The sequence below is a fragment of the Colletes gigas genome, unplaced genomic scaffold (genome assembly GCF_013123115.1).
Source record: "Colletes gigas isolate AHSC1104 unplaced genomic scaffold, ASM1312311v1 Colletes_gigas_Sc00021, whole genome shotgun sequence".
Lineage (NCBI taxonomy): Eukaryota > Metazoa > Arthropoda > Insecta > Hymenoptera > Colletidae > Colletes > Colletes gigas.
Window position 1 is genome coordinate 999,137 of NW_025106650.1, and position 18,884 is coordinate 1,018,020.

The 18,884-nt window shown below is 34.3% G+C and overlaps 5 protein-coding genes and 1 pseudogene across 15 annotated transcripts; 3 read left to right on the top strand and 3 right to left on the bottom strand.

Annotated features, from left to right (window-relative positions):
• Positions 1-1,131: 1,131 nt before the first annotated feature.
• LOC122400959 (sorting nexin-13-like) lies at positions 1,132-6,974 on the bottom strand. Of its 7 annotated transcripts, XM_043402759.1 has the most exons (11): positions 6,827-6,957; positions 6,413-6,656; positions 6,187-6,299; positions 6,002-6,101; positions 5,846-5,932; positions 5,629-5,753; positions 4,777-5,338; positions 3,144-4,697; positions 2,893-3,081; positions 2,593-2,807; positions 1,132-2,371 (listed from the first exon to the last, which is right to left on the bottom strand). In XM_043402759.1, exons 3-11 carry the CDS (start codon positions 6,297-6,299, stop codon positions 2,041-2,043), a joined length of 3,276 nt encoding a protein of 1,091 aa, XP_043258694.1. In that variant the 5' UTR covers positions 6,413-6,656; positions 6,827-6,957; the 3' UTR covers positions 1,132-2,040. The 7 variants fall into 7 exon arrangements, with proteins under 7 accessions (XP_043258694.1, XP_043258692.1, XP_043258696.1 ...); XM_043402757.1 differs by lacking the exon at positions 6,413-6,656 and having other exon boundaries at positions 6,827-6,974; XM_043402761.1 differs by lacking the exon at positions 6,413-6,656 and having other exon boundaries at positions 6,225-6,299; positions 6,827-6,959.
• A 724-nt stretch (positions 6,975-7,698) lies between these two features.
• On the bottom strand, positions 7,699-7,842 carry LOC122401122 (annotated as a pseudogene).
• A 158-nt stretch (positions 7,843-8,000) lies between these two features.
• On the top strand, positions 8,001-9,876 carry LOC122401099 (general transcription factor IIF subunit 2). 3 transcript variants are annotated; one of them, XM_043403038.1, is made up of 6 exons: positions 8,001-8,516; positions 8,589-8,902; positions 8,979-9,103; positions 9,170-9,313; positions 9,412-9,579; positions 9,795-9,876. In XM_043403038.1, the coding sequence occupies exons 1-5, from the start codon at positions 8,368-8,370 to the stop codon at positions 9,565-9,567; spliced, it is 888 nt and encodes a 295-aa protein (XP_043258973.1). In that variant the 5' UTR covers positions 8,001-8,367; the 3' UTR covers positions 9,568-9,579; positions 9,795-9,876. The 3 variants fall into 3 exon arrangements, with proteins under 3 accessions (XP_043258973.1, XP_043258972.1, XP_043258974.1); XM_043403039.1 differs by lacking the exon at positions 9,795-9,876 and having other exon boundaries at positions 8,009-8,516; positions 8,589-8,740; positions 8,813-8,902; positions 9,412-9,739; XM_043403037.1 differs by lacking the exon at positions 9,795-9,876 and having other exon boundaries at positions 8,002-8,516; positions 9,412-9,739.
• Positions 9,877-10,796: 920 nt separating this feature from the next.
• LOC122401100 (mannose-6-phosphate isomerase) lies at positions 10,797-13,078 on the bottom strand. 2 transcript variants are annotated; one of them, XM_043403040.1, is made up of 6 exons: positions 12,782-13,078; positions 12,161-12,491; positions 11,783-12,098; positions 11,539-11,706; positions 11,152-11,354; positions 10,797-11,074 (listed from the first exon to the last, which is right to left on the bottom strand). In XM_043403040.1, the coding sequence occupies exons 2-6, from the start codon at positions 12,476-12,478 to the stop codon at positions 10,868-10,870; spliced, it is 1,212 nt and encodes a 403-aa protein (XP_043258975.1). In that variant the 5' UTR covers positions 12,479-12,491; positions 12,782-13,078; the 3' UTR covers positions 10,797-10,867. The 2 variants fall into 2 exon arrangements, with proteins under 2 accessions (XP_043258975.1, XP_043258976.1); XM_043403041.1 differs by lacking the exon at positions 12,782-13,078 and adding an exon at positions 12,678-12,740.
• Positions 13,079-13,351: 273 nt separating this feature from the next.
• Positions 13,352-14,512, top strand: LOC122400989 (60S ribosomal protein L30). The gene is made up of 4 exons (XM_043402816.1): positions 13,352-13,461; positions 13,550-13,595; positions 13,908-14,053; positions 14,294-14,512. Exons 2-4 carry the CDS (start codon positions 13,575-13,577, stop codon positions 14,469-14,471), a joined length of 345 nt encoding a protein of 114 aa, XP_043258751.1. The 5' UTR covers positions 13,352-13,461; positions 13,550-13,574; the 3' UTR covers positions 14,472-14,512.
• A 2,714-nt stretch (positions 14,513-17,226) lies between these two features.
• On the top strand, positions 17,227-18,850 carry LOC122401010 (O-glucosyltransferase rumi homolog). Of its 2 annotated transcripts, none has more exons than XM_043402861.1 (6): positions 17,227-17,353; positions 17,417-17,588; positions 17,629-17,851; positions 17,971-18,249; positions 18,318-18,550; positions 18,639-18,850. In XM_043402861.1, the coding sequence occupies exons 1-6, from the start codon at positions 17,227-17,229 to the stop codon at positions 18,841-18,843; spliced, it is 1,239 nt and encodes a 412-aa protein (XP_043258796.1). In that variant the 3' UTR covers positions 18,844-18,850. The 2 variants fall into 2 exon arrangements, with proteins under 2 accessions (XP_043258796.1, XP_043258798.1); XM_043402863.1 differs by having other exon boundaries at positions 17,650-17,851.
• Positions 18,851-18,884: the final 34 nt, after the last annotated feature.

An 18,884-nucleotide genomic window follows, 5' to 3' on the forward strand; every position in this document is an offset into this window, starting at 1 on the left:
AAACACATTTTAGCTCGATGGTTAATTAGCACTTTGCTATTATATTTGGAGCTACATTTGTTAAACATATTAGATTTTAGAAGAAATAGAAAATTTAATTAAATTCAAGAATTATCAGTTTATTGTTCACATTACGTTTACCGTGTGTTTTTTTTTCACACAGTAAACACGTATTTTTTATTTCCTATTATTTGAACTGATGATTATCGGAATAAATTTGCCTCCTGATTAGTTCGAATAATCGACATTCTACTATAGCTGCAATTGAAAAATCTCTAATACTTAAATCTGCTGCCCCCTCCCCCTCAATCACGTGACGCTCGAAGCCCTCAAAGAACCCCTTCTTCATCCGCGACGGTTTTTTGCTCGAGCAAAATGTCCCCGTATAACGCGAAACAACGATGAGACGATGCTCTTGTACCCGGCTCTCTAGCCCCCTCTTTTCTCCTAATGTACCGTCTCCCCCTAATCTTGCAGCACCCCGTACTCTCCGGCCAAGCTCGGTAATAAACTCTCTTTGTTTTTATCCACTCTTTTCCTATGGTGGTACACCCCTCTGTTTTCGCTGCTTTTTATCGGTGGCACGGTTAGGCCAGGCCGATCGAGGGTAATTATCGTTTTTAAACGTCCACCTCCTGTTCTGTTGCAGTTACTGCATCGAGTTTCTCGTGTAGCCATCAAGTTTAGGAATCTTTGATCCTTAACCCATCTACATCATTGACATATACATAGCCACATGAAAATATTCGAACGATACATATTTATAATTAAAATGGACTCAGATCGTACAGTATAGAGAATATTTTGAAATTTCTGTGTGTATCGTGTATAGGAAACATATACGGACAAAATATATTAACACTCAAACGAGATCTGATTTTAAAATATTTATAAAAATACATGATCTTTTATCTTGAAAAATTCGGTCAAGATTAATTTTACGTCAGTTTCCACCCAACCAAGGGTGTAGAAATCATTTATGGTAAGTACTCGTGACATATAATTTAGTAACACCTTATAGTTTTTATTTGCAATGACCGACAAGGGTCGAAGTAGGCAGGGATCGGAATGGCAAAGAACATCGGTTTATAAACAATTCCTTTAATAAGTAAACGTGATAGATATGACGCTTCAACATGATAGAAATAACTTTATGTACAATCATACGACATTTACAACAATTTTACACCGTCGAAAGGTTAATCGTCGACAGAGATAAATTAAATTTAAATTTAAATTTTACAGCCTATATAGTTCATAAGAGATTTCAGATTCGAGTAATATTTCAAGTAATAAATTAATAGACGCCCCGCGGATGGCACGAACGTGTTTGAACGTTTCGAAGAATTAACTATAGCGTCCACGATAATTTATGCTAACAGATTAATCAAACCGTCATCACATTCTCGTTTGCGTTAAGTGTCGCGTTGGTCTCCTAGTATATGTATACGTGTAAAAAGAGAATCGCTTTAATTTGAAGTACATCTTGAAATGCAAATGGAATGCGTAGTTCTTAATACGTGTTCCTACGAGGTAATCACGAAAAGTTTATAACATTATGCTACGTAATATCTAGAAGGATTCAATCCTAAGACGAATTCGGTTAATGTATTTGAATTACTCGTATAATCGTATTATTTGGCCACTGAATTACTGTGCTTACTTATCACCGAATATACATATAAGTCGTCGTCGAGATTGAAAGCCTGTAACTTTCATTTTGTTCCCAGTTGATAAATGTTTCTATTTGCTGCATGTTCGAAATAATTTACTTTGTTGGTTTCACGGGCTTGATGCAAATATTGACGGCCGGGTGCATTTATCGTCGCCCTTGGCGAAGTTTCAGTACTTTGAGCATCGATAGGATACGATAATACTTTAAGTAGGTGTCTTGTATTTTACAATTCTCGTGGACACAAATTAACGCGTGTCATGACTACCTGATTGTTATGCGTTTCTTTAATCTATGAGAAAAATTGTGTATATTTCAAACTGCAAGTATACCGAATGGAACGCCGGTCGTGTTTTCTTCCTTTAACATTAAGACTTTTGCATACGTCTATTTTGCACCCTCGGTGAAACGGAATAAAGTTTGCGAAAAATGTCTATTAAATTGTTCTGTGGAAATAACGTCTCTATTATTCCCTCCAAAAGTACGTATAACAGTCTTCTGTTCAACACAGGACGTTGGAACAATTCAAACACTCTTAAGAGTCCACGCCTCGTTGTCTCGCTACCTATGATATGCTTTAACTCGTCCGAAAAGCAGGACAGCAAAGCAACCTTAGCCGCTACTCTCGTTCTGTTTTTTATTTCCGTGTCACGCGGTGGTTTCTTCTCGGCCTTAACACCATTGGGCCAAAAGCTATTTCTGTAAGACAATGTAATCGTTGAATAATCTGCAATGGCGTACCTGTTTGACATAACCTATTAAGCTGTAAACTAAATTTCAGCACTATAATATGTAACTCTGTTAGTTTGGAAGCTACTTAAAATTAGTTTCTTTTCTTCATCATTTAGAGCGTATTTTATCACTTATTCAATAAATTACCGAAATTTAGTTCACAACTTAATACGTACAACTTTACTCACTTGAACATCTTTAGATACCCAGCTACTTTCGCTGGACTGGTCAGCAGTGACACGTACTCTACTATTCTCCGATTCACTATGTCCCCAAACATAGTACGGATAATTTGTCTCAACAGCGTAATGATCCGCCGCCTGAGCCACTGATTTCGCACTTTCAAATCGAATATCTCATCCATCAGTAAGAGCATAATACGTAAAGGAATATTATCGTCAGTCTAAATCGCGAAGGAATTTAATTGCACAAATTACTTTCTTGAAAAAGAAGAAGAAATAAATAAAGGGAAGAAAACAAATATGTACCTCTACGTCAAGACCAGCACCAACTTTAGTGTTCTCGTAAAAGGCGTTAGGTTTCTTTGGATTGCCAAAAAATTTGCTTATGTTATCCATGACTCCATCTACAGTGTTCAACATGTTGTCTGGCATAGTTTTAACGGCTTGCGTCACAGTCTTCATCGATGTTTTCAAGGGATTCATGAAACTATCTATCTGCATTAAGGCAAATATTATACTTATGTAATCCTCTTATAGGCGTTAGATATCGTACTTACCGTTCTCGAGATCTGTCCACCAGAAATTCCTTTATCGTAATCCCCTTGCTCCAAGAAATTCAACAGTAAGTTTTGCAAGCCCATATGACCGTCGACTACTGCCGGCTTTGTCAACTGATGCAACCAAGCGTTCAACATCAACATTCTTCTCTCCAAAACTGTCCTTTCCATATTGTGAAAAGCTTTCTTCGCTGGAAAAGGTATCTTCGCGAGATCGTAATACTTCTCTTTTATTTTCTGATACAGATCATAGAAATCGGAATATCTCCTATAAATGTGCCATTTCTCTTGATATCCTGAATCGTAGCTCTTCGTTACAGCCACCGCATAGATGCCGTAAGTTTTTCCACGGTCATTCACAATACCGGTTTCTATGATTTTAACGTTAATCTCGAATCGACCTTGTTGCAATTTTTTAATCGCATTCTGATCATACGTGTTCTCGTCCAGTTTGATAAACTGTTCCACGTTCGATTCTACGTAGAACGACACATCCTTACCTTCGCCAATGTGATCGGTTTCGGTGTTTACCACTTTTCTCGTGCTTTTCATAGTTCTAACGTTTATCTCAGAATCAGTCTCATCAACCGTCTTACCTTCGTTAGAGTCCACTATGCTCGTAGATCTGATCGACGAGTCCGACTGTAATTTGCTGTCTTTCGTTTCATCGGGTTTGTACAATTCGGACATCTCGTCCAGAGTCTCGAGTTCGTTGTTCGTACTAGATAGGCTGACGCTGTCGAGTGATTTTGTATCCTCCTCCGAGGCTGGGTCCTTGAGCAAGTCCAATTCAGCGAGGAGTTTCACGTAGGCAATCGACCTTTTAAAACCGGGTAGAAATCGATCTTCGTTCTGTAACTTCTCGTAACAACAAACTCGAAGGTCGTCGAACCATGTTTCTTTCACAGACTCGGTTCTTATTCTAGATAATAAAGTCTTTACCAAAACATCGTCTAACTGCAATTTTGACGAAGCTTTGTCGCTAAGGTACTGTTGATAAATCTTCGTAGCTGCTTCCTTTAAGTTCTCCAAATTAGTATTTTTACGCTTGGTGCCCATGATACTAGAACTAGCATGAGCCGCGTGTAGCTTCTGCAATTCTATTTCGGATATTTGCTGCTCGGCCGACACTCTCCAACCATATATGTTCAGATAAAAATATAAGTATGATTCTGCGTTTATAGAAGTCATGTAGTCGATAAAGTAACTCAATGCAATGTTATTCTTCAGCAACTCATCCAATGGTAAATTCACTAACTTTTGGCCCGGTATTAACAACCTATTCCAATCTGGTTGAGCACCAATTCCATCAGTTTCTGATTCCAAACCCTCTTGCATTCCAATGATCCTGGTCTCCAAGATTTTCTTTACATAGAGTAAACTGTTTAGCTGCTGCTTGACGGACAAATCGTCCTCCCTGCCTAAATCCTTAGAGCGTAAATGAGCTATTTCTTTACAAACTATATTCTTCGTCGCCGTTAATTCGTCTAAACTATCCGTAACTCTGATCACTGTTAAAAACACATCACTCGGTAAACCAGCTTCCTTAACGCACTAGAACAAAACAACTTACATGTATTTTTACAGTCTTCATTTGTACAATTACGATTTATCGTTGGAATGTTGTGCTCACCAGCCATATACACGCCTGATTAATATAATCAGGATCGGAAAATAAATCCAACAGCGGTCTAATTACTATGTTTACTAACAACTCCCTTAATATAAATCTCACAGTTAAACAATCGAAATCCTCCTTTGGTAATACTAAATACAACAGAATTTCCGATATCTCGCCCAAAAATTCAAGTTCCTGCATAGTGTTGGAACACACCAAATCTCTGCATATTAGATTATTTTCCATCTGCACCTCTAGGTCAAAAAATATTTTCTCCAGCGACTCATCCTCCTTCTCTTCGCCAGTTTCGATTGGTTCCGTGAGTGATGATAAATTAGGAATGTAAAACTTTGACTGAGAGTACCATGATATATCGGTTTCGCTTTTGTTTCGTCTGTGAGTCGGCGTTTTCTTTGGAGTCCCGCTCGACGTGCTTGAGCTTGCGCTACCTTTCTGCAGCTTTTTCGATCGAAGTTGTTTTATTCTCTCTCTTGCTTGCCGATACAATCTCACATGGGAGGCTGCATCGTCGACGAGACGAGTTGTTAAGTAAGATATCCAGTCCACGCCTTTTACTCTGTAGAAATATACAATTAGGAGAAAGCAAACCACACCTTAACATTTTGCCAACCGCACACTTTTTATAAACAACACGCATAAATTTACTTAAACATCTACCATTTCTATAATCTTAAATATATATATATTCTTCAAAAATTAACTCTTATCTAGATTCTTTTAACACTACTTTTAATTTTCGATTGAATGCAATACGATTGACCCCCAATACAAGGTCATTCGATAACAGATATCATGATTGGTTGGCATTGTGTTAAGTAAAACTTTGTTGTTAATAGTGTCACGTACCGATTTGCGACATTGATAGCTATTTTTTGAGCAGTATCCCGTACAGAGTATATGAACTCTTCGTCGTCTGTAACAATGCTGTACCATGGTTCCACGTAATCTCTGATAATGAAATCTAATATCTCCTATATAAAGGAAGTTGCAAATTGCTAAGTTACTTTTATTATAACATATGAAGGTACATAATAGTAGTGAAATTTTTAAATCGAGTATGTACTTGCAGGGACTCGTCAATAATACGGCTACCAGTGATTCTTCTATCTAAAGTAAAGTTCAACTTCTGCTTCGATAGTTCTAGGATGTACTGTAAAGTAACAAAGATATAATTAGGCAGAGCCAATCAACTAGACATTTTTCTTAAGTATTTGTTTACCTGACGAAGCTTTTCAGTCTTCTTATTTAAGTCTTCCCTTTCAGAATTAATGACATTGTCAAGATTTGGGCCATATGTTCTAAATACACAAGTGATTGTTCTGCAAGGAAGTATGCATAAGTATCTGTTATCTATATATACGACAATTCTTAACATTAAAGTACTTGACATCAACTTCATTGTACCCTAAAAGTAAGGCGATCAGGCAAATGAATAACTTTACAATTGTTCCACATCCAACAAGATATACGAACAGAGCTGCTGCAACTCCAAGAAGTCCATACAGTGGAACGTTCATCTGCAGAAAATTACAAATCTTTCAAACTGAATCAGTAAGGGAGAATATGCTGGAACAAGGTACAAGAGTCACGACAGAGCTCCTGTACAGATAATCACGGAAAAATACATTACTGGAAAGTTCCTATTCGATGGTCCTTATCAATTGTGTAGTGTGAAAATATAATGGTCAGCACTACCGCGTGATTCGACTTTCAGAGGGCACACTCGTTTCACTATACATCACGTTTTGAATTTCATTAAAAAGTTTCTCTTGTTTGTACATCTTTCGTTCGTGGGTAAATAACTGTCACGTTGACGTATTGACCCCGTCCACATAAATACAAAGTATCGTGCAAAACGACAGTAGGTAAAAAGTCTTGAAAAGAAGAGAGATCCAAGAAAATCTTGAAAGAAATGCTATACACTCGACGAGTGCGTGCTCAATGACGAATTTGCGCACATTAAAGAGACATAAAAGTCGATTGCAATACGTATGTTCCGTCTGCTATACCGCACCAGGTCCGACGTATTATTGCATGCACCCACCTTTGGATTCTCGGATAAACAGCCGTACATACAGCTACACACATATTGCAGATTTCGTACGATTCGTCGCACGAACTAGTCAGCTAAACAACAACAGTTTATTTACATGTTTGCAAGATAACATTAATTTACCGAATATGTCTGGCGACATGTCTGTTAATTCTGCATACGAATGGTAGAGGCGCTTCAACTCACCGCCAATTTTATGCTCGACACGTAGCAATGGTTGTTCAAATTTTTCACATTCACAAATTTTTAAGCAATGCGTAATTTGTGAAAAGCAGTTTTTAATGTTTCTTTTTCATTGGACCCCTTTTGGCAGTTTAATAGCGCTCATGGACTGTTTCTTTGCAACATTCTCCAGAATTACGTGTTTAAGTATTAGTTAAATCAATGTTTTTTCAATTAAGGGAGCATTCTACTATAAAATGCGTATTTTGAAGTTTTCTCTCATAATTTTTAGGTTAAGAACTACACAAACTTTTTTCGTCGAAATTTCTCACACATATTTATTGATATCTAGGAAATTAGAATTCCCCGCTTAACACGTTGATGGTTACGGCAGTTTTCCTTGTCTATAGATGTCCTCGACATTTGTTTACGATTATAGTGTAAAAAATAGAAATATTCGATATTCAATGGTGATGTACTTATTATTTTACAGCAATTCTATGTATAGTAACGTATTTACAATCCTAGTAAGGTGTACTAATATGTATAATCAAGTATTGTGGGTTCGTCCCATCGGAAACAATATTACAACATGTAAGTTTAAAGTTACGGTCAACACAGTGAGGCTTATGACAGTCAACGTGTTGAATAACATTAAATAAATCATAGAATGACCATATTTGTAAATTATTTTTTAAATTATATTATGAGTAAATCCTGGCGGTAGTGCAATGTCAGGCCGACTCGCGACAGAGGTGGAGCAAGCTCCAACTGCTCCGTCTATTTCCAAAAATCAGATTAATATTCGGACTCCCCAATATGTATAAGCAACACAAAGAAGTAAAAAGAAAAAGAAGATAAAAAGATAAAATGTAATAGTAGCAAACTGTTCAAGAATTAGCTCATTTCTTGGCCGTCACGAGTATCATTAGCAGCACCTCTCGGGCACAGTGTGGCCAAATCGGGCATAATTGAGCGCATCGAAATCGACGATAGTGACGACGAACTTCCTTGGCGTCTAACGGAGTGGTGGTTCTGCTGTGACTGTGACTGTGAGACTGTGACAACAGACAGTTCTCAAATCAGTGCATACAAATGCATGAGGTGTAACTATCGTAACTTGCACGATAAGCATACGACGCGAGTAAAGAAATGATCAAAAATACTTATTTGTCCCAATAATAACCGAATAATTATTTATATTGCATGGTCTCAAGCCAGAGTGATTAAAATTTGTTATTCTACATTCCTCGAAAGTATTTTTATAAAATATAAATATATCGAACGTTACAAGCGATACATACAGTCTCACTCGTTTCACAATACGGTTCCCAGCTTCTTAGATAATTATTTTCCAACAAAAAGAAATCATGTCCGCGAGTACTTCTCACACAGAAAAAGAATTAGATTTAAGTAATGCTGGCAGAGGTGTGTGGCTAGTCAAAGTGCCTAAATACATTGCGAACAAATGGGAGAAAGCACCCGGCAATATTGAAGTTGGGAAATTAAAGATAACCAAGTGGGTTTCAGCTATATTCGTATTTTAATGTCGTGGTATCGTAAGAATATTAAAATTTGTATGCATTGGTAGAAACCCTGGCCAGAAAGCTGAGGTATCTCTTAAATTATCAGAGGCTGTCTTGGCTTTAAAGGAGCCAGGAGAAGAAGAGATTCCTAAGCAACATAGATTAGACGTTACGACAGTAACGAAACAAATGTTAGGTGTATTCTCTCATGTTATGCGTAAGTTTCCAACAGATATTTCTCGAACGATTTACTCGAAAATATATTTCGTAAGTGTATATTCTTTTCTAGCATCAAATAATTCTGATTCTATTGTTCCTGAAACTGAAAAGCTTTACATGGAAGGAAGAATTGTACAAAAATTAGAATGTCGACCATACGGTAAGGACTTTGTAGCGAAGTAATTAAAAGGCCTTCAATGTAGGATATACTTGATGTATGGATGTATTGTTTACAGCGGACAATTGTTATATGAAATTGAAATTACAAAGCATTAAGAGGGCTTCTGTACCACAAAGACAGGTTCAGCAATTAGACAGGGTGGTTCAAAATTTCAAGCCTGTTTCTGACCATAAACATAACGTAAGTGTTTTATTTGTAGCACTTGAGCATGTGTATATTATGTTAACGTAATTATATATTTTTTAGATTGAATATGCAGAAAAGAAGAAGGCAGAGGGCAAAAAGATGCGAGATGACAAGGATGCAGTATTGGATATGTTGTTTGCAGCATTTGAGAAACATCAGTATTATAATATTAAGGATCTTGTCAAAATTACAAGGCAACCAATTGTAAGTATTTTTTACATTTATAATGATTGTGAATTATAGTATATATTTGTAAATGTCCTCGTATTAAACAGCCTTATTTGGTTCTTTTATCTTATTAGGTATATTTAAAGGAAATATTGAATGAAGTTTGTAACTATAATCTGAAAAATCCTCATAGAAATATGTGGGAGTTGAAGCCAGAGTATAGACATTACAAGGAAGAGGAAAAGCCTGAAAATGCTCAGAAAAAATCTGATGATTTGGATGATGATTAATCGATGAGATTTGTATATACATTTATTTTTATTCTGTTCGTTCAATTGAAATATAGTTAGAAATAGAATATTTTATATAATCTGAAACTCGAGGCTGTGCGGAATTTACATGATTCTGTAAAAATTTTTAAAATTTTCTACATTTACAATAATTTCGTTACGTTCTGTTAATAAGGAATAGAAATTAAGATTATAACAAATACGTTTTATCTTTATTTTTTAAACAGATACAATTTGCAGTTGAGACAACTACCTGTACTATATTAAGAGTCAAAATCTTTTATTGTTATATAAGAGAAGATTGTAAATTTGTAAAGTATATATTTATACTTCATAACAAAATGCATTGTGTTTAAATACACAGTTGTTATAAAATCTTGAAATATTTTTTAAATTGTAAATAAGAGGTAACATATTCTATACATACATTCAAATATTTTTTAAATAATTTCTTCAAGTATCACTATCTTAGTCACGATAAAAATAGTGACATTTTTATTTTACTTTTTTTTCATAAATAAGGCATTGCGGAGTAATTTTTAAATGCTGACTTTACATGATTGAACTGTTTAAAACAAGAAACTTTTGTTCAATAAAATATTGTACAGATTCTTTCTGCATATTTAACAAAGTATGTAATAGTTAACAAAAACTGACTAGAGTCGATTGCACATTATCTTTTGTTTTTACATACTGATAAACAATAAAATTATGCCTTTCTTGTAATTTTATAAATTGTACGATTATACAAATATATGTATTAAAATAATGGAATACGAAAGTACAGCTCTTTCTCAAACTATTCGTAAATACGTATTACTTGATCAAATACAAGTTACAAGGAAGAAGACTAAAACTGATGGCACTTCTAATATACATATACGAGTACTATTTAACAACGAAAGTTAAAAGTTTATATAATGCATATATTATGGCAGGAATTGCAAATAACTGGTTCTAGTAGAGACTAGGAATGTTTCTAATTTTGTGCATTAATATTGTAAGTATTATTACGAAAACATCAACTCTATTTCCTAGCATTTTCTGTTATGAACTATGGAATGCCTTACTATGGAAATAATATTTTTAATCTATTAGGAAAAGTATAATACTCTAAATAATTGATATAGGAGTCGTTATGACCAGCTTCATAATTAATATTTATAACTACTAATGGAGGTCAAAAATCAACGATTCTTACTTTAAGCTAATAAGCATTTAAATGTGCAGTAATACTTTGTGCGTATAATTTTGATGTTACCGTTTGTCACATTTTCTTTCGAGCATCGAAAAATTACCCTTAAACATTTACAAAGGCTTGGAACATCAACATTGGATGACATCCGCATAAAACTTTGATTCCAATTTTTTCATTTGCCGGAATAAATATGACGGAGCCTCGATAAAGAATTTTCGACGATGAAATCTCACCTTTCCCGTTTATAATAATCAAAATACTAGCCGTACTTCTAGGAATTATATTATACGAGGATCGTCCAGGGGGTATCTAAAACATGTGTGTATAGTTGATAAATTTTATGATGTTGAAAATTAAAAATCTATCGATTTTTCTACGAGACTTACTGTAATTTTAGCAACTGCAAAATCTGTTACAGGAGGACGAAATACTTCTGTGCATTCATCTTCGCGGGAAGGTTGAAATTTTTTTGCCGAAATTGGTTCGCAATTATACATTAACATTTCGATCAATGTTGACACATCTTTCAGCTTTGGAGTCAATCCCGCGCGTACTACATTATCAGAGCACGCCATACATTCTATACAATCTGTAAATGATTTAATTATTTAATAAAATCTGTAAATTTTGCTATACAAAGGATGGTGCGTTAAATAGATCGATATATACTATTTCGTGATAAATAATTTTAGGAAGAGAGAACTTCATTTCGTACAGCAATTTGAGAGACTCGCTGTAATTAAAATACAGTAGAAAAGTTATGAAATATTTACCACCAGAAAGATATGCGTGCGGTTCATTTGATCCAAGGTATATAGCTTCACCAGGCTGCATTGTTATAAAATTAAAAAAGTAAATACCAAAACATCCTACATCTCCCGGATAATCCGAGTACAGTCTTTCTAACACACTAGCATGTAAAGTTTGCCTCAATGATTCGTCTAAAGTCAAGGAATTATATTCAGTGTTATCCGTAGAAATATTTTTCTTGAAGTTTAATTTGTTAATGAAATTTACCCAAGTTAGACAATCTATCAAGTAATTTTCTAAGTTGTAGCGCTATTAAACCAGGATCACAAGACATGAGACTATGGAAACACGTTTTCAAGGATTTAATAATGCCCGTTTCGTCGGTTGTCATAAATTTAAATACTTTGTCTGCTCCTATTACGGCACGTAACTCTGGAAGAACTTTTAAAAACTCTTTTATCTCTCTAATTGGACGGAAGCCACAGAGAGCCTCGAAAGGTGTTAATGCTATTGCAAGCTCAGGCTTATGATTTGCGTCTTTGTAAATAGTAGGGTACTGCTGATGCAATTCTTTCGCCTTCTCCTGTGATAATATATGATATTTAACAAGACGTTATGTAAAGTACATATTATTAAAAGATATACCTTGTTTGGATGTGCCTGAATTGATAATGCTTTATTCACAGATAACACCTTAAACAAAAATGGCAAATTTTGTCCAAATATTTTTTGAACATCGCTGCCTAATACTTCGCTATTTTCTTTTATGTATTTCTCCAAAGGCATATTCAGTTCTTTCATGTATGAAGGCCCATTGGGATGTGTGCCCATCCATAACTCAGCATATGGTTTCTTCTCATCCAGTATAAAGTCACAATTAGCAGATTTTGTTAATGTCGCAACCATACTATCAATACCATACTTTCCCCAGTCGTAAGTTTGTATTTTACATTTCAGTTCCATTCTGTGAATATTTCTGAAACACAAAACAAAGAAATGTTATCTAAAATTTTGACATAAATACTGGTAATATAAATCTTCTTTATATGGATAAAAATATAATATATTCATAAAAAATATCATTATTAAATGGAAATTTGTTAATATTAATCTTTATTTTTTTAATAAAATAGTTAAATATGTTTCCTATTCAAGCGTTTACGAGTAGAAATATGTAGACGTTGTTGGAAAGTTTCAACGTGTTGATGACGTTTATACAAACTAGAGACCAGATAAAAAGAAGGTACAAATAAATACGTTTATTACCAGTCCTTTGATAACACCTGCAACATTCGCACACATCTGTTATTATATTTACAAAGCAGTACTCCGACTTCGTCGTTTCATTTTGCTTTTTCGTGCGTATCTTATCGATCGCATTGATTTCTAAAACATTTCCTTATTTAAATTTATTTCTTTGTACGTTTCTTCATTCATTTTACATGTGTAATAAGCTCGGTTATTCATAATTTCGCGTTACATGTCACATAAAGTTACAAGTATTTGATTACAAGCATAAAGGAGGTATTTACAAAACTGTTATAAATAAAATATTGCAAGGGGATTCACAAGTAACATTAATACTACAATACGAAACAAAAAAGTATACATTTAATTAACAAATATCAATGATGTATGTATAAAATACATTTTTTATTCTCTAATTGATTATAAGAATTATAAAAATTCACAGTAATCGATACAGGTGTAAAAAACTTTGTTCGAACATATTTATAGTTATGTTACTTCATTGTAATAATTTATTATAATATTGCATTATAATATGTGTTTCAATGAATGAAACAAACTGCACATTCAACAGAAGCGCCGTTCTATGTCATTTGTATTTCGTGGCAATCTCGAACTCGACACGTTGCGAGTTACGAGATACTAACTCGGTCTCTTTCACGTTAAGCGTGTTCCATAGTGTTACGTGTGCTAGCAAGGTACCGCAATTATATTTCAATATTCTGTAATAATACGTTTTATATACAAGTGAAAACCTTACTAATAATTTTCTAAATACTTTTCCAGCACTAGTTTTAATTAAACTTTAAAAATGGTGGCCCAAAAGAAACAGGTAAATATTTTCATGCAATGCACGTGTTCCATTCAATTTTCGAAGCACATGTTAAATTCATATTTTCGCTCATGCATCATAGATATCACATAATAATGTTTATGCATATCACTATTAAATTCGGGACTTCATTTTTAAAACTACATACTTTTAAAACCAAGATAGTCTCTTAGAATGTGTAATTGGTGAGGTTATGTTAAGTCGACGCGTGTGAATATCAGTTCGATAAACAAGAGTCCTAGAGTAAAAACTTAATATATTTTTGATAGTATAGCATTCCAATGATACGAATTATTTGCTCTTTCCCAACAGAAAAAGTCCCAGGAGGGTATTAACACAAGACTAGCTCTGGTTATGAAATCCGGGAAATACGTCTTAGGCTACAAGCAAACGCTGAAGTCCCTCCGGCAAGGCAAAGCAAAATTGGTCATCATCGCGAATAACACTCCTCCTCTAAGGTGAGACTGAGATGTAGTGCTCCTTCTGGAATCACAAAACAGTATGAAAATTATAGAATTATGTAAAGTGAATGAAATCTGAAATTGTATTTTATAAATTTTATATTTTTAATATCGATTTGTGTGTTCATAATGGGAGTCCTACGGAGTAGTCTCGCGTCTCTGCTTGTAAGTGCAGAGACATTGATGTTCAAGGCGATAGAGTAAAATCTATATATTTTTATTTTCTTTTTTTAACAGGAAATCGGAGATAGAATATTATGCCATGTTGGCGAAGACAGGTGTACATCATTATGTCGGAAACAATATAGAATTGGGAACCGCGTGTGGAAAGTATTTCCGCGTGTGTACCCTTTCTATTACAGATCCTGGAAACTCCGATATTATAAAGTCTATGCCCACTGGTGATCAGGCATAAGTATATATTTTTTATTTAATAAAAATTCAATAAAACCTAAACCTTCCGTGTATATTCTACCGCCATTTTTCCTGTTCCACGTTAATGACCACCAATCACAAAGTATTGGAAAGATGTTCAGCAATTTGTTTATGACGTTAATTGTAATTCTAATTTTTGTTTGACAACTAACAGATAAGTTACTTATTTTTTATTTGTTCTACTTTCCTAATCATTTTAATTTGTTCATTTTTACAGACAAGATATCGTTTGTGGTATAGTGTAAGTTTGAAAGTCCTTACAGGTGTCACTAGTTTCCATCAGTTTGTAGGGGCTACACGCTTTGCCGCGGCGCTAGTGTCGCGTGTCTAGCCGCATGAGCAGCGGTGTCTTTCCATCCAGCTCAGAGATGCCAGAAAAGCACCGTCGGGTGCACACGCACACATGCCAGATACCGTGAGCTCGTGGAGTTTCGGAAAGTCGACAAAGGCAAACTGACGCATGCCCTCTTTCTCGATTCTCCGAAGCTGCTCGAAGTAATTTCGGATCGCCTCGTGGGAGTCGAGAGAGAAAGGCTCACATTTGCCTTCTCGCTCTAAACAACTGAAATCCGACCTCTCGTCAACGGCATACGATTTGGATTCTCGAGCCGAGATTCTCGACTGCCCAGGCATTTTTACTTTCCGACCTATGTAGGCGCACATAAGCAAAGCACGTTTTAAGAACTCCTGATCATATTTTAATTATTGAAAAAAAAGAAATTTTTTTTTATTCCCATGTATGAGCACATATATGTATGTATATTATTAATACGATTTTTGAAAATCAAAATACTTTAAGATTGAAAATTAATAAATTAAAATGAGATTCCACTCTTTACCAATATTGTGCATGCTGTGGTATTTTTCAATAAGAAGAGTTCTTACTTTTATAACATAAACAAAACAGTAGAATTAATAATTGCAGAAATTAATTAATAATGATTTTCCTCGATTGTTTTGAAATAACCGTATCAATTGGTTATGACGAACTAAATAGAACTAACTAGAAACAAAGGAAAAGTGATCCCGTTTGCCAGTTTAATACAAAGTATGGGTTGTATCTTAAATTTTAAAAGGACATAGTCGAATATTTTTAAAGGTACAAAACATAGCGTTTCATTGTAGAACAGTAACATAAGTTAGCAGGTAATGTCATAAAACTGTTTTTCCCAGCTATATCCCTTTTTACCTGAAGTATAAGGTAAAAAGTACGAGCTACAAGGTACGACAATCCGAAAATCGTTCACATTTTATCAATGTAAATGAAGCGGCCTTTCCATCAGAGTTAAATACAAAATTTTGTAATTTCTGTGAAAACGAAACTTTCAGTAAATGTACGTGGTGCTTGAAATTTTTATGTTTTGACTGTTTTTGTGAAAAGTACCATCCAGATTCATGTACTTCGTACATTGAAAATAACATATGTTAAATGTAATCGGTTAAATTTAACTTTAAAAAAAAATATTCGAAGGTCAGACAAAAATATAATGTCATATTTAGTGTACGATTAAAGTATGATTGAATAAATAAAAAAAAAAAGTTCAAGCAGGGTTCGAACCAGCAGAGCAGAAGAAGTTCGGAACTTGCAGGCAAAGACCTCATCACTCACGCCACGCTGATTAGTGGTGAACATAGTTCTATTTCTGAAAATAAGTACCTGTAATAACTTTAATAATATCTCAAAGTAAAACCTAACCCAAAACCTGGTACCATTCCAACTTTTCCTTGTTAGAAACGAGTTTTCAATTTGTCTTAGCGAAAATCGCAATCACATTTTGCACATTATTCTAAAACATTTGTGATATTCGTTTTCAATGCGATTTAAGTAAGCATGTAATGTATAAGATTTCATTTAATTTTTTCTTTTCTAGAGAAGATAGAGAAAAAGTTTATATAATTTTTTTTATATAAAATTTAATTCGTCCTAAGATTTATATGAAACATTTAAAAGATTTTTTATACATTATGCCTATATATCGGAACAACTATGAAACAAGAGGTATAATCATTATTATCCATGGACTGATTATAGTCAAAGTCTAACCGGACTTTGAAATGAGAACATAAAACTTAAATTTAAAGTTTCATTTAAATTCATTTAGCTATTTATACTCAATCGTATTAATAATACATATACATATGTGTGCTCATACATGGGAATAAAAAAAAATTTCTTTTTTTTCAATAATTAAAATATGATCAGGAGGTCTTAAAACGTGTATTTCCGTAAAATAAATTTTACAAAATTTTTTTTTCATTATGGATACTTTGCTTACGTGCGCATACATAGGTCGGAAAGTAAAAATGCCTGGGCAGTCGAGAATCTCGGCTCGAGAATCCAAATCGTATGCCGTTGACGGGAGGTCGGATTTCAGTTGTTAAGAGCGAGAAGGCAAATGTGAGCCTTTCTCTCTCGACTACCACGAAGCGGTCCGAAATTACTTCGGACAGCTTCGGAGAATCGAGAAAGAGGGCATGCGTCAGTTTGCCTTTGTCGTCTTTCCGAAACTCCACGAGCTCACGTACGCGTATCTAGCATGTGCGAGTGTGCACCCGAAGGTGCTTTTCTGGCATCACTGATCCAGCTTCCTGGTTTCCCGGCGGTTTAGGCTGCAGCCTAGTTATTTACTAGGCCATAGGCCATAATCCTACAAGTTTACTCTTAGTATAGCTAAATATTGTCGATTGTATTTATGCTTTGTTAGAATCTGTCATGTTTGTATTTTTGGGGGAATATGCTAATATTAAATTACATTTTGTTAATATTTGTTGTTTGGTCAGGTCGTTGCGAGGAACAACATTGTTCCATCGACAATGCAGAATTTTGTAACGATGAGAAAGAAATTAATGTGTACAAGAAAGGTATTTACATATATTTCATAAATAGTCCGGTGCAGCAGTATTAAAAATTGTTTTTCTCGATAGTTTTAAATGAACAATACAATAAATATTATCATGCGATCGACGAAGCCGAAAAAACTTACGAGTCGTGTAATAATACGAACAACGGATGCTATAGAGATGTTATTATATCTGATTTAAATCCTTTTAGAGAGAAAGGTATAAACAAGGATCTAGTGAATACGGCAAAAAATAGGTACAGAACAATTGTAAATCCCGCGATAATTTTCGAGAAGTTTAAATTTATGTCCTTGTAGAGGAACATTTTATCAAATAATACAAGGAAAGGTGTACAGACAAAAGGATTGCATGTTTCCATCAAGATGTTCAGGAATAGAGCATTTTCTTCTAAAACTTGCTTCTGATTTACCAGATGTGGATTTAGTAGTAAATACACGGGATTATCCTCAGTCAAGTAAATATTTCGGTGGTCCATTGCCCATTTTCTCGTTTAGTAAGGTAAGTTAAATATTAATAAACACTTTATGTATAATAGAATTTATTTAAAGCCATCGTATTTTATAAATTTATTCTTTGTATTAATCAAAATTTTCGAGTGTTAAAAAATGTATTTATAGACGCCACAATATTATGATATTACATATCCAGCATGGTCATTTTGGGAAGGTGGTCCAGCAATTTCTTTATATCCTCGTGGTCTTGGAAGGTGGGATGAACATCGTATATCTTTAGACAAGGCCAGCAATAGCACTCCATGGAAAGAGAAAAAAGATAAAGGGTTTTTTCGAGGCTCTAGAACAAGTTCAGAACGTGATAATTTAATACTTTTGAGCAGAAGTAAACCAGATTTAGTAGATGCTCAATATACAAAAAATCAAGCATGGAAGTCCAACGAAGTAATAATTTTTTATTCCTGCATTTATGTATGGTCGTATAAATTATATAATTTTATGTTTTATTGCAGGATACACTGTTTGCACCTCCAGCTACTGAAGTTTCTTTTAATTCTCACTGTGAATATAAATACTTATTTAACTATAGAGGCGTTGCAGCATCATTCAGGCACAAGCACTTATTTTTGTGCAGATCTTTAGTATTTCATGTTGGGGACGAATGGACTGAATTTTATTACAATGCAATGTTACCTTGGATTCATTATATACCTGTTCCTAAGGATGCCAATCAAACAGTATTAGAGTAAGATATTAGCCAACTTTAATTGTGAATATATGATAAATACTTTGGCACAAAGCATGGTATCTGTGATATTGTTTTATGCATTCAGGGAATTGATACAATTTGCAAAAAGTAACGACAAGTTGTCCAAGAAAATTGCAGATCGTGGAAGGGATTTTATATGGGATAATTTGAAGATGTCCGACATTGTACAGTTTTGGAAAAAACTTCTGTTAAGGTATTCTAAACTTTTAACATATAAAGTTAGTTTAGATACAAGTTTAATCCAAATTAAGTCAAAGGGAAAATTTTAATAATAGTACAACATGCATTTAATATAAATAACTTTATATAT